The 24,296-nt window shown below is 35.2% G+C and overlaps 1 protein-coding gene across 2 annotated transcripts in view; it reads left to right on the forward strand.

Annotated features, from left to right (window-relative positions):
* Positions 1-542: 542 nt before the first annotated feature.
* LOC124374370 overlaps positions 543-24,296 on the forward strand; it is a 28,414-nt gene continuing 4,660 nt past the window's right edge. The window contains exons 1-4 of one of the 2 annotated variants that reach the window (XM_046832598.1): positions 543-1,109; positions 2,728-2,878; positions 13,675-18,014; positions 23,583-23,701. In XM_046832598.1, the coding sequence (XP_046688554.1) occupies positions 597-1,109; positions 2,728-2,878; positions 13,675-18,014; positions 23,583-23,701 (5,123 nt within the window). In that variant the 5' untranslated portion in view covers positions 543-596. Of the gene's footprint in view, positions 1,110-2,727; positions 2,879-12,649; positions 12,713-13,674; positions 18,015-23,582; positions 23,702-24,296 lie in introns of those variants that run through there. The other variant, XM_046832603.1, reaches the window with a different exon arrangement.

Consider the following 24,296-nt stretch of genomic DNA (forward strand, 5'->3'; position numbering starts at 1 on the left):
CATAGTAATGAATAACCTAACTAAAATACACAGGAGTAGGTTAGCGTAAATATATATTTGGATTTAAATATACAAAATAATAAGTAACCTTATTGTTATGAAATATTGAAGATGGAGCAACGAAACATGCTCAGACTCTGCTTTTATTGGCATGAAAAGTCTATTCAGAGCTATGCTTATGATTAGTTCCTTAATTTTATTAATGCAGAATTAAGCAAGTTAAAGTCTAATGCAACAATTTGTGCTAATTAGTAATTAATTTTCAAATTCCATGGTCTTTATTTGGACAGTAATATTCAGCTTAGATAAAAGATCTTATATCATTAATAACTTTTATATGAGTATTATTTCATATAGCTAACATTTATTAATTGTTTATTATTTAGACAAGTAACCATTATGTATTGGCTATGAAAGTATAAAGAATACGCTTCACATAAAACCGATATGGTACACACATCATACTGTTATATTTTTGTTCAATAATTAATAGTTAACATGTGTTTTTCCTGGTGTTTATTTATTACATCACATGATCTCTAACGTAGTTTTATTTTTATGATAATCTTTATTTGTCAAACCGAATGCAATTTTAAATGTTGTACTTCTTTATTTTTAAACTTAAAATGAAAACTATTTCAATCATCATTTATACCATGCTAAATTTTATTGTTTGTATGTCCTCAGACTTTGACACTCCCATGTCTGGGTTTTACACCGATGGGTTGGACAGAATTCTTGATAAAATTGAAATTGTCGTTCCTGAAAAAATATCAAAAGACGGTTCATTTGTCTCGTACTACCTCCCCCACTACTACAATTTAGAGTCTGAAAATCGACCGAGAAGAACGTCCGGTCAGGAAAGAGGCTCGAGCAAAGATGCGATCCACTTCTTCATCCCGATAGACGGCGAGAAACACCATCTGGAACTGTGGCCGAACATGAACTTCATAGCTCCTGGTCTCATCGTAGAGCGACGGGATGCAAGAGATGTGGAAAACATCAACAAAGCAAAGATCAGTCAAATATCTCGACGGCAGTGTCACTATTCGGGACAAATAGTTGGAAAGCCCAACGCTACAGCTGCGCTATCTACCTGCTACGGTTTGGTAAGTTTACATTTAATAGCGTTAGACATGTAAAGGTGCTTTACTTTTCAGACATTATCACTTTACAGTGTAACTATTTTAAAAGGGTTCTTTTTACGGCACAGTTTTAAGTAAAAAATATTATTCTCCCCGTGATTTGAATCCGCGACTTTTAGAGAGTACCTTACCCCTAAGCTAAGGCGAAGATCACGGGTTATATACATACATTCTGAGCCTGGGATTTACGTATTATTTATATTGTTATGTTTGTAATGCGTTGCTCCTCTCTGTCCTATTGCCTACTGCCCCTCCTCACCTCCATTTGAATGATGTGAGGAAAATAGTGTTGTGGTTTGTATGTTTAATGGAGTTCTATGTTTAAAAACACTTGCCAAAAAGCTTCAAAATTCATAATTTTGAATACAATTTTTAAACGTTTTCTAGGGGTGGTCCTGGACTCCTATTTTTGTTATAATAACCCCCAAACTCCCCCTCCTGGTAAGTCAGGCACCTCCAAATCATGAGACCTGTGCACGCCTATGCCCAGAACGTACAGTGTTTGTATACTGTAAGTCCCAGTTCCTACTGGCACTGACTTGCTCCACTCATTTACTCATCCAGTAGTTATTATACGTCAATGTTTGTAGCCGATCGATTGATATTCACTCATTAACCAATTTTGTTGTATGCTTTTCTGATTTATCTAATGAACTATCAAATTAGCATTGCAACCTAAGTTAAATTTCAAAGGCATGAATTTCTTGTTTGTAAATAACAATGTTATTACAAATTAAAGCAATGGCTTTATTGAATTTTAACTGACAACACTACATTTATAAGTATTGTGTCAAGTCTTTTGTTCTTTTTCACATGGGAGTTGAAAAATAGTAAAGATAATTTCACAGTAATTAAAAATTTCAGAGTCTCTTAATACCACCACATTGTTAATTATTATTCAATCAAAAAAGGTGGGTAGTAACAAACATTTTATGTACACCATAATACTAGTTTTTTGAGATGAACAACACAATGTAGGAATGTGAAAGAAAATTGGGCGATCAGAGTTGCTATTTTGAAATACACACTATAGAGTCTTAAAATATTTTTATGTTTTCTGTATATAAACTGTCAGTTAAATAAGTTTAAACACTTTAGGAAATTCTATTTATTGCGATGTATCTGGAATGTCATTTATATTTATCCACTGTTTCTGTAGGATTCAAAACGTGAATTTTTGAACTCACGTGACCAATCAACAGCTTGTAACCTCAAGATTACATAAATGTTTCACTGTGGTCTCTAAATTATATATAGCTTAAAACCATTATTATAATTTTCTAATTTGTGTTTTCCTATATCAAAGGTTTGTCTAATTGATTTAAATAAACATTGACATATAATATTTTATTTCTGAAACTTTGAAAAATATTTTAAACCAGAAGTCAAAATATTTAGAACAATTCTTTGAAATTTAGACATTTAAAATTAACCTTGACATTAATAAATCAAATCTTGATCAAGTTTGAATCACTTGATTAAGTTATATATATATATATATATATATATATATATATATATATATATATATATATATATATATATATATATATATATATATATAACTAATATAATATTATAGGCTGGGTATATTCGAGTGCCAACTGGAGATGAATACATGATCGAGCCAGTGAAAGATTCAAAGCCTACACATGACAGAGAGCATCCGCACATCATATACAAGAGGTCAGGAATGAGAGATAAGCATGGGGGCACCAACTGTCTCACCAGAGGTAAGTGTTTATTTGCAGAATTTTACAGGAGATACAAGTAATATTTGATGGAGTTATGATGAATATTTGTCTGCATGTGCAAACATGACCAATTTCTAGGAAATAAGAGGACTGGAGATGTCCTTCTCATCAAGTGACTGTCATCTGTGTAGACTTGCAAGACATCAAGGCCAAAAGTGCCGTAAAGAATCTTGCAATGAAACTTGACTCCAAGTTTACACTTTGGAAGCAGATATCTGCCTCTTTGTGTCATCCAATAAAATACATTGAACCAATCCATTAGTTTTTTGGAACTTTGCCCGATCCACAAATAAAATTTCTGGTACACCTTCATAAATGCACCTGGAAAATCAACAAGTCTTAAATGACTCAGAAATATACAATATCTGGTAAGAAAGGACCATATGGTCCTAATTTTGCATCAATAAAGAAGTGTTTCTATTCTATTCTATCTTTGCAACTCACTTTGGTTCTGTTTTTCTCAGGACTCACTCACTTAAAACTCAAACCTTATTACATCACTGACAGTCTTGCCAAACTTTGGTTTTTAGTTGATGAAGTGAAGATTAAGCTGAAGTAACATGACTTATCAAAGGGAGCTGGCCCTGACAATATACCTCCATCTGTACCACACCATTGCTCAGAGCTTCTGGTTAAACCGCTTTAATGAACCCCTCTCGATGTTGGAGTATTGCTGAGAGTTCTAGAAAGAGCGAATATTATCCCTATTCCCAAAGTAGGTGACTCAAGCGATATAAAAAGCTACAGACCAATTGCAATATTCTTCACAACAAGGAAGGTATTTGAGAGTTTAGTGGCTGATAAGACTCAGGCTTCATCTTGTTAAAGTAATCAGCACATACCAACATGGGTTCGTCCCTGGAAGGACAACTATATTAAATCATGATCCGTCGCAGCTCCTCGCAGATAACCAAGCCCTCAACCAAAAGACTCATGACATCCAACAACAGATGAAGGTCATCCTTGACCATTCGATTGAATCGGATCAAAGGCTTCTCGAGTTTACGGATCAGGTATTTGTTGCGCGTTTGGCGGTAAACGTCCCCTCTTCACCACATCAATCTAGGGACCAGTATTGTCAGACCTCAGATAATTACCAACATCCTTGTGAGAGGTGCTCAATCTTCAAAGAAGAAGTGCAAAATATGCTGACAACTATTAAGACCCTGGAAGAGGAAATAAAAGTATTAAAAACAGAAAAGTTATCGCTTATAGAGAAAACCAATTGTACAAGTACTCAACATACAAATTCCATCCCACTAAGCAACAACAAGTATGAAATACTATCTCATCTTCAGGATAAACCCGATGACTTCACGATAGTGACAAAAAAGAAAAAGAAGCAAAAGCCAAACAAAAAGAAGAAAAACAACCATTTTCTTAAAACACATAAAACTAAAATAGAAAATGGATGCGAAAAAATAAAAAAACTCCCCTTCAGGACGGTGTCCATCGTGGGCGACAGTCATGCCCGACATCTTGCCGGTATGATGAGGGCGATGGTGGACGGTGACACGGATGTGAGTGCCACCTGCAAGCCCGGCGCCGGCCTCCTCAACACCACCCCAGACCCCGCCCCTCCTCCGGGAAACTGCTTCGTCTTGGTCTCCGGGAATAATGATGTGGCGGCTGGGAGGCAGAATATAATCTTCGACAACCTTGAAGAAGTTATTAAAAACTGTAGGATGACGTCCAAGGTACTAATTACACCCTTGTTTCCAAGGTACGACCTGCCCCCTGACAGCCCCATACGGAAGAACATCAGACTCGCCAACGCCTACATCAGCGAGCTCTGTGTCCGGAGGGAGGGAGTGGAGATGGTCGATATCAGCCGCATCGGTCCGCAGTTCTTCACCGCGCACGGCCAACATCTTCGTGCGAGTGGGAAGCGACTGCTGGCAGGCCTCATGGCGGAGCACCTGGCCTCCATGACTTCGAAGCCTCACTGCCCGCGGCCCACTGCCCCGTCGAACACCGGAGGGGCACCGGACCCTAGCCGTCGTGGGACGCCGGGGTTGCCGCCGTGTGACCCAAGGAGGGCTTCTCCTGGGACTTCTGCTGCGATGGTCACGTCTTCAGCCGGCGCCTCTGCACTGGCGGTTGTCGGGAGGGAGTCTACGGACGGGCGGCTGCTTCAGCGTGTCACCTACGCGGAGGCTGTCGGTGGATCCCATGGCGGAGAGGCGTCGCCTGATGGTACATGTTTTTAGGGGCCCCACCTGCAACAGTCGGAGTGAACTGACTGTTGGTCAAAAAATACGATTGCTTCACCAAAATTGCCAATCAGCAACCAACAAACTTGATGAAATTCAATTGATGTGTGAAGTCCACAAAACAGATGTTTTGGTTATATCCGAAAACGGCTTTAACAAACAAAACATCCACATCTGCAAAATTCCAAATTACAAATTGGCAAATGTTTACTGTCGACACCACTCCAAAGGAGGAGGCGTTGCTATTTTCCTGAAGAACCACTTTTCATTTTCCATATTTTCAATTCAGGAAACAGTTGACCGAGATTTCGAAGCAGTCGGTGTCAAAATTCAATCACACAACTCAAATGTTTTCATCATTGGAATATACAGGTCTCCCAGTGGAAACGAAGAAGTCTTTTTTTCAAAATTAGAGTCTCTGCTCACAGACCTGACGCACAAACTCAAGGAATTCGTCCTGGTGGGCGACTTCAACATTAACGCAATGGACAACAATCATCCAACCACAAAAAAATTTGAAAATTTGTTGAGGTCTTTCGGCTTAGAGTTGTTGATCAGGCCTCCAACGAGAGTAACTGCAACAACTCAGACAGCCATAGATAACGTCATCACCAATCTTCCGAGCGTCGTAGTTTCCGTGGTTAACACAGCAATCTCGGACCACTACGGCCAAGAGGCTATAATTGGTGGAAAGAGATTCGAAAGGGAGCCCAAAATTATCAAAACAGTAAGAGACATACGGCCTGAAAATATCGTTCTTCTCAATGCAACCCTCTCAAAAGAAAAGTGGAATTTTCTAAATTCAACGCAATCCGTAGAACAGCAGTTTAAAATTTTTAACGAAGTCCTTCTCTTCCATCTGAATGTTTGCTGTCCTACAAAAACATTAAGAGTTTGTCCCACAAGGACAAAATCCAAATGGATCACTAGAGGCATATTGGTCTCAAGAGAAAAACTTAGATTTTTTCGGAAATCAATAAAAATTCAACGAACGAAGAATTTAAGTGTTTTATCAAAAAATATAAGAAAACCTACAAGAAAGTGATCCTTGCAGCGAAAACCTATGATGTCTCTAAATCCATTACATCGTCAAAAAATGTTTCTAAAACTGTTTGGGGCATCATTAACAATAAAGAAAACCCTCATAAACAAATTAAAATTAAAATTGGGGATAAGCTTGTGGATGATGCAAAGGAGATTTTTCGCGTCTGTTGCTTGTGAGCTGAATCCAAGACCATTACAGCCCCGAGTGAACCCTACGCGTAGGTAGAGTCCTGTATCCTCAATGGGTTTAGCGCCTGTCGTTGAAGAAGAGCTCGAACGAATTATTCAGCAGCTCCCAGCCAAAAGTTCAAATGATTCCAATTTGATATCAATGCGTCTCTTTAAAATATGCTCTAAGCACATTTTGAGACCATTAACCCTTCTAATTAACTTGTCTTTTGACCAAGGAGTTTTTCCCTCACTCCTTAAACTCGCGAAAGTAAATCCAATTTTCAAAAAGGACGACCCCAGTTCCAGAAACAATTACCGGCCTGTCTCAATTTTGCCAGTAATGAGCAAAATTTTTGAAAAGATTTTTTTTTCAAGAATGCTACAGTATTTGAATATGCACAACCTACTTTCAGAAGACCAATTCGGGTTCAGAAAGGGTAAATCGACAGTAGACGCAGTAGCAAGTCTGGTCGATTTGGTTGTAGAGAGATTTGAAAATCGTAGGTCCACCCTAGGTGTGTTCCTCGACTTGTCTAAGGCATTCGACTGTGTTGACCACAAAACGCTGCTCGAGAGACTGGAATTCTACGGCATCCGAGGCGTGCCACTCTTGTGGCCCAGATCATTTCTGAGCAACAGAAATCAAGTTGTCCAAATTTCAGACCAACTCTCCCAACCAATTCAGCTGAACTATGGAGTCCCTCAGGGATCAATCCTCAGCCCAATCTTGTTTCTCATTTATGTCAATGACATTGGGTCATCACTAGTACATGGAAAAATTGTGCAGTATGCTGATGACACGACTCTCTGTTTCAGTGAAAAGACAAAATCTTTGTTGGAAGAACGATCTTTTGTTGATATCAATAACTGTGTTCAGTACTTCAACAGCCTCAATCTCATAACAAACACACAAAAATCCAACGCCATGAACTTTTCTCTTCGATCTGTAGACTCAGAGTGTGACCCTGCCATCATGTTGGCAGATTCCATTCTGGAAGAAGTTTACAGTATCAAATTCCTTGGAATACACCTCGATCGGGGGTTGACATGGAATGTTCATATCGACCATGTTTGCAAAAAATTGTCCTCAGGCATTTATGTCTTGAGGTCTTTAGCCAAATATTGCCCTACTCAGGTCCTGATGACGGCATATTATGGTTTGATATACCCCCACCTTACCTACGGAGTAGTATTGTGGGGTGCCAGTGCAAACAACCAGTTGATGAGAGTGTTCAAACTGCAAAAACAAGCGGTTCGGATAATCGCTCATTTGAATTTTCGAGAGTCCTGCCGAGAAACCTTCAAAAATTTGCAGCTATTGACTCTGCCTAGTCTCTACATTTGCGAAACGACGCTGTTTTGTATGTCTAAGTGTGCCTTAACAACTGGCCGAGACATTCATTCGTATGAGACCAGAGGCAGGGAAGCCTACCGAACTGGTCAACACAGAATGGGGGTTTATGAACACCTGCCCTCACAAGCAGGTGTGCATTTCATCAACAAGCTGCCCAATGGGATCAAAAATGCACCATCGCCCCAGGCGGTCAAAACTCGGTTGAAAAGCTTTTTAGTGTCACAAGCATTTTACAATGTGGCCGAGTTTTTGGCATTTAACTGGGAGACCACCCAACAGGGAGATTGACTTTGGCTGAGGAGGTGGGGAAATTGGCGAATGGAAGTGCGATGAGTGAATGCGGATTTGTATGTATGAGTGTGATCTTGATGTGGGGAGAGTGGACAAAATTTTAGTTATTATAGTGACGCTTGCTATACATGTTATACATGTCTATTGCAATAAAAAATGATTGATTGATTGATTGATTGAAATCATCTTCAGGAATATACTCTGTCAGCATTTCAAAGAGGAAATCAAGTAGACACAATTTTCATAGACCTTGCAAAGGCCTTTGACAAGGTTGACCATTGTAGTCTATACTTTGTCCTAAGCTTGAAGGGTATAGCATCTCAAACCTGCTATGGAAGTGGTATATTAACTATATTTGAACAATCAATATTTTATTTATTCAGTCATCAGGAGTGCCACAGGACTCTGTTTTGGGCTCCCTGTTTTTCACTCTTTTTGTTAACGATCTTGTGGACAATGTTCAAGTTAATGCTCGATGTTTACTGATAACGTCGAGCTTAATACAGAGATCAAAACAGAAGAGGACTCCTCGAACGTTCAGCATAGCCTTGAATGTATCAGTAACTAGTGTTATACAAACAATATGTCTGTCAATACATATATAAGTGTTTCTTTGTCTTTGTCACCTTCCACCGAAAGCGAAGGTTTGGTTCTCCTACAGCGCTTGTACAGAACTAAGGCTGTACAAAAAAGATTCATTAGCATTCTGGGTGTTGGGCCAAAGAAGAAGCATAGCTAATTTCTGTTTCTCTACAAATTACTAAATAGTACGAGTTGCCCAGAAATATTGGCTAAGGTGGATATCAGAGTTCCACACCATACAAGATCTAGTGACCTATTCACTCGATGCTGTTTTGCTACGTCCTATGACTTCAACAGGATTATCAAGGACTGTTCACTCTGGTAACAAACTGGCAAAGTAGGCAGACTTCTTCTCTAATAAAATCATGAGCATCTGGTGTCTAGCTGCTATCTGAGACTTATAACATTTTGAATTCATCATTATGAAAATCTTTTTTTGTCAATAATTTATTTATTGTAAAGTACATTGTATTGTTAATAAAATGTACAATATGTATATGTGTGTGTGTGTATATATATATATATATATATATATATATATATATATATATTATTGTATGGAATTTTCATACTTTTTAATGTAATTTGTTGTACATAGTTTGTTAACACTGCTTGTTATATTACATGTTTGATATTTAGCATTATTATCTATAAATTATCTTATTGTTCATGTATGACTGTTTCTAATTAATATAATAAATTATACAAGTTGTTGTTATCTTGATAACTAATGTATAATCAGTATTTATAAATTTGTAGTTAACTGTTGGGGGTTATGTCTCTGTTCTAATCTATATATGAGAAGGCCATGTCTGTGTTATACCTTTTACGCTGTACATGTAAACATTCTGTTTGTAAATTATATATAGGCATTGCTGTTGATATTAGAAATAAATAAAAATGAGTGATTAACAATACATTTCTTCAAAGCACATAATTTTCATTTTTGAATCCAACACTGTATAAACTTTGTCTACACAGAACTACGCTATGCTTTGTCTGGAGCATGGACGCGTTTCATTCATTTTGTTTCTGCAATGTTCCTATTGATAACGGTTCCGTGTGTTATGGATCATAATTTCAATGTGGAAAAAGATTTTTATTTTGAGAAACAGACATTATCAAATGAAAAATGAGAAGGGAGGCCAAGGTTAGGATCCCTCTGGATCGGAAATGCTCCTACAGCTCTCATCTGGTCTCATTCCCCAGATGACCCTCAACGCTCTTTTGAAGAGTGAATACTCTATTAAAGTTGATGACACTAGAAGAACCCCAAAATATTATTCCATACCTCAACTTTGACTCAAATAAGCCTAAGTAACCTGGTTTAAGAAGTTGTTTGGAGGCAAATGTAGTAAGGCACCTCAGGGTGAATGTAGCTGAATTTAGTTGCTCCGATAATGTGGTTATGTGAGTATTCCATTTCATGTCAAAATCAAGATGGATCCCTAAGAAACTTACAAAAAAATTGCTACTTATTGGATTGCCACCAAATTTATAAATATTAGGAACATTTTGGGAGGTATGGGAATAAAATTTCACAATATTCATTTTTTTAAGTTTGAGAACAGGTTATTGGTGCAGAACCAGTCAGAAATCATAGATGATATGGCTGTATAATGTTCTAACAGGATACTAAGTGACAGTTATTTAGAATAACGTTAGTGTCATCCGCGAAAAGAGTGACAGCAGGTTTTATGGTTCTGTTGAAATGACTTTCAATGTGTTTAGGAAAATCATTGATGTATATGAGGAAAAGTAGAGTTTCCAATAAGTAAGATTTAAACCACTGACACACCAATCCTCGAAATCCATATCTTTTAAGTTTATCAAGAAGTATATGATGATGACAACATCAAATGCCTTGCTGAGGTCACAAAAAAATACCAATAGTGTGCTCTTTAGAATCAAGGGATGATATAATTCTTTTTATAGAGTTAGCATGTTCAGTGTTTGTTCCAGGTTTAAAGCCATATTGAATTTGAGTTAGAATTTTATTCATTTCCAGAAAAACATAAAATCTTCGATGCATGATTTTTTGAAATACCTTTACAAATATTGGGATTATGGCTATTGGCCTAAAGGAATCAGGATCAAACTCTCTCTGACTCTTTGGTAAAGGTATAATTTTGCTTACCTTTAGATCAGATGGAAATATCCCTTCACTTAAAGAAGCATTAAAAAGATGAGTGAGAATAGGAAAGAGTTCAGAAACAAATTCCTTTAAAAGAGAACTTGAAAATCTGTAAAAATCGTTTGATTTGCTATTTTTTAATTAAATAAAAAGAAAGATTGGTAGGTATTTAAAATGACAGAGGGTTGATTTTGAGAGTGCTTAGTGCAGGGGGGTAGTGAATGAGCCAATCTATTAGCCACATTGGTGAAAGTATTATTAAGAGATGAAGCAATCAGGAAAGGATAGGTAATTATCTCTCTCTCAATTTCCAATTTACACACCCCTTTTGAAAACGTCTTTTTAGGTTTACAGCTATTAATGACCTCCCAAGTTGCCTTAACAGGGTTGCTGCTATAAGAAATAGATTGCAAGGCCTGTCTGGATTTACTTTCAGCAATAAGATTACGGTGACAGCCTCTTAGAAGTCTGTAGTAAGCCTATAGCTCAGGAGGACCGCAACGCTGCAAAATATAGGCATCCTGCAGCTGCCACTGGCTCTCCATCACCTCTCAAGTCAGCCACCATAGCCTCCCAGGACCACAGTCAGAACTTTATTTACAATAGGAAATGTCATGTCAAAGAAGTTCATGAGCATGTCATTGAATTTAGAAAATTTGGTCTCAACTGATGGTTCCAGTAAAACACTATCCCAAGTTTCTCTTTAAAGAAATCTTCTGAAAATAACTTTGTTATGATTAGTGAATTTTCTTGTATGAACATTTTTCTTTTCAGTAGATTTAAGCAGCTCCTCTGTGAAAAAAATTATGATTTCAGACAAACATGTAGGAACAACATGAGACTTGAAGTAAGAGCAATGAAAACTCGTGATAATATTATCGTGATTTTCTCATAATTTCATGTATTGTAGGGACAAGATCAAAGCTATTCAAGAAGTCCAGGAATGAAAAGGTGTCCTGGGACAATTCAAGAATATTAATGTTGAAAGCTCCTGAAGAATTCTGTTATTTTCTTTCAAAAGTTTAGATAATGTATTAGAAAGTTTGTCCAGGAATACATCCAATTGTCCATCTGGGGATCTTATATAGACATACAATCATGGTTCTCAGTTTCTGGACAGTGACCACCCCCAACTCAGAATGAAGTTCCTGACTGTGCTGTACCACATTTATTATTTGTGGTGGTACTTTTCCTTTGTAAGAATAGCAGTACCTCCACAAATAAGAACCTGCCTACAAAAGGATGATACAAGATGGTAACCACTGACCGAAAGATAAGCTGCCTGATCAATCGTCATCCAGTGCTCACTTAGACAAACAAAGTCTACCCTTTCGGCAGACAACACAGCCTCAAGTCCCCCCCCCCCCACTTTGTTTGCTACACCTCTTATATTTTAATGAAATAACTAAAAAGTATTGTTATTTGGAGAGTTGTTAAGTATTGCAAAGACTCACTATTTGTAGATTTTATGTTGGCATTGCATGCAACATACTGATCCATACTACGTTTGTTACAATCAACTATAACAGATCATTAACATTTAATTGTTGTTTTCTAAGTTTTAATTTGACTAGAAGTGACTACATATTTATTTGAACCTCTTTTATTAAGTTTTTAGTATAATTTCTCAATCCAAGAAACTACAATTTTGTATATCTTCTAAATATTGAAAGAATATATATATATATATATATATATATATATATATATATATATATATATATATATAATTGAAATAATATATATATATATATATATATATTATATTATTATATATACCGTAATATATATCTAAAATGATAGAAATCCAATTAAAATTATTAGTTGATATTTATATCACCTTATCAACATGCGTGCATATTGAATGTCTTGAATATGAGTAAATTTGTTTCCAAACAAGTTATTTTTTGTTGTATCAAAATTCAAATTCACCATTACAGTAAAGAATCAAATGTCAGGAAATAATATTAATGAATTGATGCAAGACAAAAGAACAAGTTCTTCATCACAACATGCATATAAAGGTAGACCTCTAGGTAAACTAAAAATAAGGTATCCTCCCACCCTCATGAAAATCTGTACTGGATCCTCCCTTGTATTCACTAGCTGCTTGGTTATTACATTTATCTTATTTACATTTAATAGACATTTTTATAACAAAATTACCTGTTTGCTGATAATCCTAGGAAAGACTGTCACTCATATATAATAAATAAGTTAATTAGGGAGTTATTTTATTTATTGTTACATAGAAGATAGAATCATCATAAGAGTCACCAAGCAGACAGTTATAATGCTAGAACACATTTTTAATTTTTTAATCCATTTAAACTAATTCTCAAAGTTCATAGATCTGAAGATGGGATACTGAATCCTGAAACTTAAGTCATCAAATATTACATAAGAGAAGTATGACAATCAGGTGCTATAACCTTATTTATTCTAAATCTCAAAGACCAAATTTTCCGAATACCTTGTACCTTTAGTTCATAATACTCAAAACAAATAAGAAGTCAATCTAACACAATGTCCACATGAAATATGACTGATGGATTTGAGCCTTCCAAACTCATCTTATTTTATAACCGCTCGCAAATGTGTTGGTTTGCCTTAGCAACTGTAACATGCAAAGTACAATATATGAATTCAGAAATAAAACGTGAGTTGTTTAAAAAAAAAAAATAAGAAAACAAATGTTCACAGAAACCTAAAGAGTGATGATTAACTTTATGATTCACATATCGTCAAAGATGGAATTTCACTAACAGCTGGTTGTTATTAAATTTATCAGAATAAATATGATTTTATTTTATCGAAACTTATAATTTAATAAAATGTATAACCCTGAATGTGGATCAATAAGAGTTGAGTACTTTCATCTTGTAGAAATTTATCGTGACAAACCTACACCTCTTCTCATAGTTTCTTGGCAGTCTTATATTCTTGCATATCAATTATTATTTTTTAAATTACGACTTTGTTTCAGGTAAGGCCAAGGATGCGCTTGAAGAACGACTGCAGTGGGAAGCTTTGTTTGGAGAACAAGTGCGTAAAGAAATGTCAGGAAATAATATTAATGAATTGATGCAAGACAAAAGAACAAGTTCTTCATCACAACATGCATATAAAGGTAGACCTCTAGAAGAAAATCCATATGATACACATTTGAACCCAATTAGAAACAGATTTTCTCAGGAAAAGCCATTTAGTGGGAATGTACCACCAGCAGTTAGTGATAAATACTCATCAGAAGACTCAATTAACAGGAATCTACCGTCAAATGGAAACAAATTTTCAGCAGAAACTTCTCTTGATAAGAATACACCTCAAGCTGGGAAGAGACTACTAGAATACTCACTCAGTGATAATTTAGGAAAGTCTGTTAATAGTCAAAGAGCTCCAACACTTCAATATGGCAATGATTTTCAACAAATTCCTCGTTCTGAATTCATTATGAAAAATAATTTACCTCAAATTAGTAAACTTTTAAAAAGTGGAAAGCTTGATATTGGAAACAAATTAAAACAAAAATCTTTACAAGAAAAGAGCATGGGAAATATTAACCTACCTGAATACAACTTGGAATCATCTAAACCAGACAATGGAATGAGTAACAATGCTGAAAACCCTGATTTCACTATAAATGATCAAATCAATGGTGGCAATACTGACCATAGAAGGAAAAAAAGAGATATAAGTAAAGAGAATAGTGAGACTATCTGTAGCTCTGATGGCAGTTCTAATATTGATAATAGCAACAATATGATGAATGTAAATTTCACTTCTCAAAACAGTTTGGATAAGGAAAACAAGTTGGATGACAGTGAAATAAAGTCAGACAGAAAATTTGAAACCCCTATGTATTCTCAAGATAACAAAAAAGAATCTGTTCAAGTTAGTTTGGAGAATGGTCAAAACCATCAAAATAACAAGAAATTGATTACATGTACTAATGAAGATAGTTTATCTGATGACCAACACATAAACAATATTGATTTTAAAGAAGACCAGTCAGGGGAAGTAGGAAAACAGCCAAACGCAGGTAAAATTAATAAAAGGGAGGATAATAATCAGATAAACAAACAAACATCTGGGGAAATCGATAAAGAAAATTATATTAAAGAATACACACATTACCCAGTAGACTCATCAGTAAAGGATATTGAAAGAGACGAGAAAAGTCAACTAAGTTCAACAAAAGTTGATCAAAACAATATTAAAAGAGAAATTCATCTTGATACAAGTGATAAAAGCTGGCAAACAAATGAAAATGTAGAAAAAAACAAAATGAAGCCTGAAAAAATATACTTGAAAAACTCTTGTGATGCTGATTCAAGTGATAAACTATCAAGAGAAAATATTAACCCCCTCTCTTCAATAGCCCTACAAACTGATTTAGAGAATGAAAAGATACAAGATATCAAACCATCTAAGATTACCAGAATTAATAAAGACAATTTGAGTAGCGATGAAAAGTTGATGGCTAGTGTTCTTGAAACAGTTGTGAAGGATATGGAAAAAACTAAAGTAAAGAAAGATGTAAATGAAGGAGTAAATAATATTATAAATGCTCAGCCATCAAATACTTACAAAGAGCAGCAGTCTGAGAATCTCCCAAAAGTATCAATGATCAATGATAATGATAGTTCAATGAAAGTAGATCAGGTTAAATCAGTGAGTTTAATAGATTCTCCTTCGTTCCAAAAATTAGCTGTTGAAAGCAAAAAAGAAGACCTAGGTTTAAAAATTAACGATAATAATAAATTAGATGTATTTTCTAGAGTTGCTGATGATGGTAAAAAGTCAGAATTTGTAGAAAAAGAAAATTTAAAGGACACGGTACATGAGGATGAACAGAAAACAGCAGCAGTTCAAAATTCACAAGAAGAGAAAGAGCAGAAAAATGTTGATGAAATCATCATCAGAGTTAAAGCTCCAGAAGGAACTATTAGCAATATAGAACAACGTGTTGGGTCTGATCTTGATAATACGAAAAAAGAGAGTTATGACACAATAAATGGTGATGTTAAAAGTTCAATCTTTGGGCATGATCAAAACATACAATTAATTCAAAATCCTCAAAAAACTGGCAAAGAAAAATCTAATCAAGGTGAAATGAACAAATTAGAAGATGAATTGTCTCCTAATAGCTTTCAAGAACAGTTAAAACAAGAAAAGGCTCAACAAAATTTAAATTCAATATTTTCAGACACTCAACAACAATTGAATGTAGAAAAAAATGATAATAGCAAGTCCAAAACAAAAAGAGATGACACAATACATCTCATTATTGAAACAGAACCAGAAATAAATGCAGATAGTAGTAATAGTAATTCAAATCAACAGAAAAGTGGATTGTTTTGTCAGGGAAGAAATTGCCTAGAAATTAAACCAGTTCTTTTGAATGAAACAAACAATGGAACTAATGCAGAAAATGCAAAAGTTAAATTAGTAGAGAAACGCGATGCTTGGGGGGATGATTGTGCAGAAGAAACAACAACAGAAATAAATTTGGTATGTTTTGACTTTTTTAATAAGATGTTTAATTTAGAGTTAATGATTACAGTTGATTATAAAGTTGTAAAAATGCACGAAGATGATGATATTGAGAATTTTATTCTTACTGTAGTGAATATGATTTCTACAAATTTCTATGACAAGTCCATTGGAGTCAACTTAAATGTGGTTCTAGTTAGATTGATTTTACTGGCAACATGCATTAAAGAGCTGGACAGTGATCGTTTTAACCCTGAAGAGCTTTTAGAAAACTTCTGTACATGGCAGGTTTTAATCAATCCAGGCAAAGATGACCATCCTCACCACCATGATCTAGCAATTTTTGTCACTAGAATGGAAAAATGTGAGGGGCAAGTGATGGGAGTAACTTATATGACAAGTGTCTGCCGACCTGACAAAGCTTGTCTTGTATGTATTGATGAGGGTTTGTTGTTAGCAAACACAATCACACATCAGATTGGTCACAGTCTCGGTGCTGATCATGATACTGGTGAGAGCTCGGGCTGTTCTGAGACTGCACCTGATGGCACTAACTATCTCATGGCACCCACAATCTCAGAGACTAGTTCCTCTTGGTCAACCTGCAGTCGAGATTCTATTATACAGTTCTTAAAAACCCAAGGATCATGGTGTCTTACAGATTTGCCAGTTGATAAAACATACAACTTTCCTTTGATGTTACCTGGTCAGATTTATTCAGCAGCTCAGCAATGTAAATTGAATTTCCACATGACTGCACTTCCATGTGCAGTCGGAGCTTTTTGTGAGAAGCTTTATTGTCAAGTTACGGAAAAACTTTGTGCAACTAAGGGTGATCCTCCAGCTGATGGGACTTTCTGTGCTTCGGATATGTGGTGCTTTCATAAAGAGTGTGTTCATGTTGGAAGGCGACCTGGCTCAATTAATGGCGAGTGGGGTCCTTGGACGGAATGGAGCATTTGTACTCGGTCATGTGGTGGTGGTGTGTCCAGCAGTTATAGGATTTGCAACAATCCAAAACCTGAAAATGGGGGACGGTACTGTATTGGAGATCGTATAAGACACAGAATGTGTGCCACAAAACCTTGCCAGGGATTTACAGAAAGTTTTAGGGATTTACAGTGCAAGAAGACAGAAGACAGACCATTTCGAGGGAGGCTTCATAACTGGTCTCAGTATCACAGTTTCTTCCTTAACATTGAATGTGCATTGGTTTGCCAAAATAGGAAGGGAGAAGTAGTAATGAGGTCCCCGATTGTAGCAGATGGTACACCCTGTAAGGCTGGCACTCGGAATGTGTGTATTCAAGGAACTTGTCGAAATGTTGGATGTGATTGGGTCATAGATTCCAATGCCAAAGAAGATTCTTGTGGAGTTTGCCGGGGGAATTCCACCGAATGTAAAATCATCCAAGGAGCCTTTGATGAACCTTCAATGCAAAAGGGTTTGGTAGAATTTCTTCGTGTTCCAAAGGATTCTGGTATGATATTTGTTCGGGAAATCTCACCTTCTGAGAATGTCTTGGTGGTTACTGGATCAATTAATCGAGTTTTTTATCTGAATGGAGGAGGAGCTGAAGATTCTATGCCTGGAGACATTATGTTTGGGCAAACTCATGGAGTCTATGAAGTGAGATCAGCAATGGAACGCATTTTCATTAGAGGACCGACTTCAGAAGAGTTAGTATTCCATGTGTTGTTCCGTGAACAAAACAAAGGAATTCATTATCAATATGCAGTGATGGAAACTGATTTCAACTATGTACCTCGATATTTGTGGCAGTACTTAGATTGGGACCCATGTACAGACCCTTGTTCTGGAGGCTCTCAGGTAATTAAAATAACTACATTACAAACAATATTAATCCTTGTGCCAAAGGGCTAGCTCAGCACTTTATCCAAAGTAATATATAACTAACTGGTACTTCTATTTGGCAGTTGGAAAACCAGTTGAATCAATAAACTAGTTGAATAGTTGGTCCACTTCAACTCACAATATATAGGCTGTATTTGAACTTGTTACAGACCTCTAGCTGTAAAAGTCAAAATAAGACTTGATGTTCTAAAACTTTTGTACCAAAATATACTTCTTTGTAATTTTTAAGAGCTATACAAAAATTAATTAGGTTATTATTGATTAGTCAGTAACTAGAGGTTACCATAAATCTCCTTGTTTGAAGTAGCAGCATGAGATTTAATACAATTGTTCTGATCCTTTCCCACTCCCGCTAGTTTCAACTAGAAAAATTACGTGTGAAGTCTCCCACCTTAATCAAAAATAGTGATCATAGCCAGTCTGGGAGGTTGTAGCTAATTTCACTTTATAACAATAAAACCTAGTTTATCATGACATTGACAGAGGTGCTTCTCCTAAGAAAGGAATTGATCACCAGTCACACTAATTTTGGTGAGTGTCTAAATTAGAGGATATTAGAATTAGATTTAATATGTTCACTGTATTTTGATATTTCCTTAATTAGTTATGGTGAAGCCACCTTTCACAAGACACCTTTAGCTTATGACACATTGCTATATATGCGTTATGTGGCGTTAGCCTTGTAATAATCAATGTTGTTACATACAGCTGTAGTACAGGGAATCAGGAAAATGTTATACCAATAACACCATAATGACGTATTCCTTCACCAGCTACGTCCACAGTTAATATGTAAGGTAATAAATTATGAAGGAAATATTGAAACAACTTAAAAAGTTTCATATACTTCTTAACTAATAAAAGACAATTAAAACAAATTATTTTATGCTTATGGTTATGGACAATTTATGATTATTTTTGTATTAATTATAAAATGTTAAAAACAAAATCATGACAAGTTAAGACTTTTGCCATTTTACAAAACTATTCCTATATTGTGTGTTTTTTTTTAATATTTAAACACATAAATGGATTACTTTGACACTGTTCACGAAAAGTAATAACCTGCTTCGTAGTTCTGTCGCACTCCTTAGCTGTCGAATTGTTGCTATGTTTTCTTGATAGCAGACTGCCCTCCTCTTACAGCTCTGGTCTGGCCTTCCTCCTCAACAAGATAATGCATCCTTCTTCTTTAGTGGTTAGTGGTCGGGTTATCTGCTTGTTTGGGCTCTACTCTAATAAAAATGGTGGCTACCATTTATAGGAACTTACACAGATCTATTTCTTCTTGTTCATAACTGTAATAGTAATGTTGAAGAGAGTACCAGCATTTAATATGGTACTGCCAGATATAAATTCCAGTGCTAACTTATATACCATTTTAAGGGTTTTCTAAGACTTGAATAGTATAATGCCATGTGATTACTGTAATCAACTCCTATTTTGGCTGCATTGTAGCCAATAACAGATTTTGGCTTCATGATGGCATCAGCTTTTCTAGTCTTTTCCATTGTTTGCATGTACATAATCATGCTCAGGTGGTTGTTAGCATTAGTACAATGTGCTTATCAACCAAATGTAATCAGTGAAATGATAAACGTAGCAACTACACAGGCTCTTAAGATGTAGTGATAGCTTTATCTCTAATCGGAGTGATTAAACACAAGCTAACACTTCGTAGATATATCTATACTAACTGGGGATTCATCTTCGAGTAGACACAATACCATTGTATCTTTGATTTAAAGAGTTTGAGCTTGATAGCTGAGTACACACGTACATATAGCTGCCATACGTATCTGTCTCTCAACCAGATGGTCTTCAGAGTCCGTGTGGTAAAATATTTTTGAGAGAAGATGGTGAGGATTATAATAGGATGAATGTTTCTCCTTTTAGGAGAGGGAATTTATCACTTTAAATTTATTACTTACTTTACGTATTTATTTTTAACTTCGTTGAAAGTCTAAATAAAAAATATTATAGTTTATTTCACAAAAATGCACTACCATATAACTACTCAAATTGGCTATCGACAACTTATTACTGGGTCACATAAATATAAGCTATTATTTAAACAAAAATAAATATTTCATTTCACCATTTTGCTTTCGTTGTAACGTTCTCGTAGACCTCTCCGCCAACTTACTCCTCAAACAGATCTTCATAATCACCTTCACTTAAATCCTACATTTGAATCAGGTATTTGAAGGTGCTTAGCTTCACAACTGACTGCAACTTTTCGTATTATCTTCAATAATACTCTTATGCAGTTACCAAGTTTGTATTGGGAAGTTTTTTGTGTTGTCCAAACACTCTTCCTTTAGCATGATTGTGGTCGCTAAATGTCTTCTTGAGATAGCTTCAATAGTGTGTTCCACCAGGGAGATACCAAAACCAGAATCACCAAGCAAGCAAGCAACACTGTCATATCAAGAAATTATATCCTAAAAAGCAATCCTTCTCTATATTATAAAATTTTATTGCACAGGTCCTGGGAATTCAGCAAATATGCTTGTAAATATTTCCTCTGCAACACATGTTGGTTAAACATTTATGCATTAGTAATCCTTACAATTAATATATTATTTATCTCCAAACATTGATAGTTTCCAATTTAAATATGAGCACAGAGCTTTTAGAACAGTTGACAAATTAAATGTTATTTGCCACAATATTGTTAAATTGTTATCTTTACTTTATTTACTTCTTGACACTAGCTGCAAAAGTGAATGCAGTTTTCAACTTTTTATAAAATACAATCCATCATAAATTAAATATTTTTACACAGTGTCAAGCAGTCTACTCTACAATAGGTACTCTGCTACACCTGTCTGAAAACTGGATTGTCAGTATAATGCAAAAAAACTTCCACAAGCTGTATTGGAGAGAAAGAGTGGCTTTCGTCACTGTGTAAAAAAACAAAAAAATACTCCAAAATATTAAAGTTACAACTACAGCAGAGTAGTTCCCATGACTTTACTAAAATCACAGAATAATACTATGGTTATGGAAACATTAAGATATACTATTAGTTTAAACTAACTTTTTAATCACAGTAAAGGAAGTTGTAACTTAAAGTACTGAAGTGGTAATATTTGCTAGTTTTCAGTCACTTCACTCATTATCATAGAACCATGTTGACATTGTTTACCAATATGCTCACTCTTCTTCAATTTACCTTTGATTTTAGGTGGACTTCTCTATGGTCGATTCTCATTGTACCACAGATGTATATATTTTCACGTATCAAATTCTCAGCTAAGAGTACGCCTGTGTAGTAGTTGTCACATTACGGGGTTATACTCTTATTAGTATAGCCCTCATAAGTTTGATGGCAAAAGTATGGAAATGACCTAATCGAGTTGCATCAGATTGATCTGTTGTCTTGTCACAATAACAGTTTTAGTGTATACACCTCAACAGTGCATAATTTATAAAGCCTAACATTGAACTATTGTGCTTTTTTGGGCAAATACTGCCAACACATAAGCTGTACTCTCCAAGAGCTCATGCTCTCATCTATTACAAGAGCTTTTTCAGATTTGAGACCTGCACCTCAAATCTGGTTATTTAGATATAACTTGGTTGTTGCACATCAACTGGTTATTTAGATATGCAACAAAATCACTTATCTTATACAGCCTTTCTCAATCATTTCAGTCACAGAGTTTTCAGAGAAATGCCAGTTTTCTTAGTAACAAAAATCTGTCATATTGTTTTCTCTATATACTTGTTTTCATACAGAGGATTTTTAATCCAGTAAAGTAGCATTAATATGAGGAACATTATTTAATTCCATACATATCAAACCTTTAACAAAATATTTCATTTCAACTGCATTTGTTGGTTATCACTTCAAAGATCGAGATTAAGGTTCCATATTATTTTAACTTAAACATTATTCAGCATATAATGTTGACTTCCTTAGCCATGACTTCCCATGTTTGGTCATGTACTCTGGAAAATAATCAAGGGTCTTATTACTTGGTACCTAATTATATTTACCTCTGGAAGATTTTGGCAATGTAGAAACAGCAAGATTCCAGTTGCATTAGGTTCTTGCCAAGAGCAGGTTAATTTCTGGTTACCAGGCCCAAAACCCGGTTATTGTTCCAATTCATCAGCTTCTTCAGAGAATGAATCTTCCACTGATGACATCATTTCCTCATCAGGTTCTTCATCAGAGAGCACACAGTCAGCATCTGTATCGTTCTTGTCGTCACTTTTGAAATACAAGATGTACATATGCCCTTTTAAGTCTACTCTTTTGGCAAGTGGATCTCTACTAGTAGAAGGTATGCTGCCATCATTAGGTTGATCATCCATCAAACTATAATCTGCCTGTAAAAAAACATCAGCCTATTTAAAAGTAAATTAGATTTTTATTTGGTGTTGACATTTTTCTATACCAAATCAATACTATTTCAATTTTTAGTTACATATTTTTAGTTTTTGAATGGTTGATTTAAACTGTTCATCATAACAACAGTGAAAAAGGCGTGAAAAGTCATGGGTGGCTGGTAATGCATCGAGAGGTTTAAATAATAAATGTCAGCAAATGAGATAAAGAAAGTAGAAATAGCAACATTTATTTTTTAATGCCATTGGCAACTATTGCAAATGTGTCATGGTTGGTTTTAAGTGTGTTAAGCTAAAAAATACAAGAAGTAAAAATAAATCACTAAGCATACAATTTTGTTAGCCTTCCATTAAATTTATCTACAAAAATATCCTACAGCATCAAGCCTTGACGTTTTTAAATATCTGGTGATAAAACAAGAATACTCTAAACAAGTTTCTAGATCATAAAGGGAGTAAATTAAATGGGATTGTTTAAACAAGCAGATATCAAGAGTCGGCTGTAGTAAATTTAACCTTGAGGTTTTCCCCGTAAGAACAATGTTCAAAGCAGCAATTAAACCTCATATACTGTTATGCCCTTATTTTTTTTTTTTTTGTAGTGCTATGGGAAATGCCTCATTTTAAATATATAGTTAATACATATCCAAATTTTTTAAATTCTTTTGTACTTGAATATTTTAGCAAAAAAGTACAGAAAAGTTTTTTCTGATTGATAAATAAAATATTGTAAAAACTAAAAAGCATTTGAACACATATCAATTATATCTTTAAATGAGACACCTTCCATAATTATGCAGTTACAATCAAGGTGACTGCCAGTGCAGATGGAATTAGGACTTAAACATGTTTCTAAACAATCACCAGTGATAAAGTAGGTGGGCCAAGAGATAGTATAGAGATGCTAAGCATTTACGCATTCTAGGAGTAACCATTTTCATTTTCTTCAAGTTTATTGGAATTCACTGACCGGCAATAGCAGATTCCCAAATTAAGTCACTGAAAACAAAGGTTAAACTTTAAGTCCATAATGTTAAATCTTATCTAATCCTAAAGTAATTATGCTCTAAATGCCAAACAAATTTACATACATTATTAGCTACATATGAACTTTAGACTAAAAATTATCACAGCATACGCAAAGATGTTTTTTTAATATTTCAGAGAGCACATGCTAAGTGTGTAGAAGACAGAGGAGGAGTGGTGGACGACCAGTTCTGTACTGAGAGTTCTAGACCCTTGGATGTCATCCGACCATGCAACGATTTCCCTTGTCAAGCAAAGTATGTCACTAAGACACTAAGATGTTTTGATCTATTGAATACTTTCGTGAAATGGAACACTTTCATAACACTCAATTACCTGCAGCTAGATACATTTTAAATGGTGAATGAGGGTTGATAGTCCATGTTCCATGTTAAGTAAGATCACAGGTTTTGTGTTTTTCTATATTAATTAGATAAAAAAGGCAGTGGTTAGTTACAAGTGGATGTTCAAACAATGAGACAATAAGAACCTATCACTCTCGATTTATAAGTGGTAAACCTGTGCTTGTCAAATTGCCATACAAGAAAGATGGCCAGATGTAAGTACCACCGATGATCAAGACAGACCCTCTTTTGTAAATACAATGCTGAAACCAAGTAAGTCACATCAATGTGCAGCTCTCCTGTTTCTCATACCTCACAAACAAAGTTCTATAGGATATTTGCTCATTGAGAAGACTTCTTATTAATTCTGGGTATGGTATTAGTTCACAGAAATCTAAACAAATGAAAAAATGATAGTTTATTGATACACTCTTAATATAATTTAATGATAATTTGCATTAGGTACCTTCTATTGGTTTAATCATTCACATTTAGCACAACTACCTAG

Source organism: Homalodisca vitripennis, chromosome 1, assembly GCF_021130785.1.
Source record: "Homalodisca vitripennis isolate AUS2020 chromosome 1, UT_GWSS_2.1, whole genome shotgun sequence".
Classification (NCBI taxonomy): domain Eukaryota; kingdom Metazoa; phylum Arthropoda; class Insecta; order Hemiptera; family Cicadellidae; genus Homalodisca; species Homalodisca vitripennis.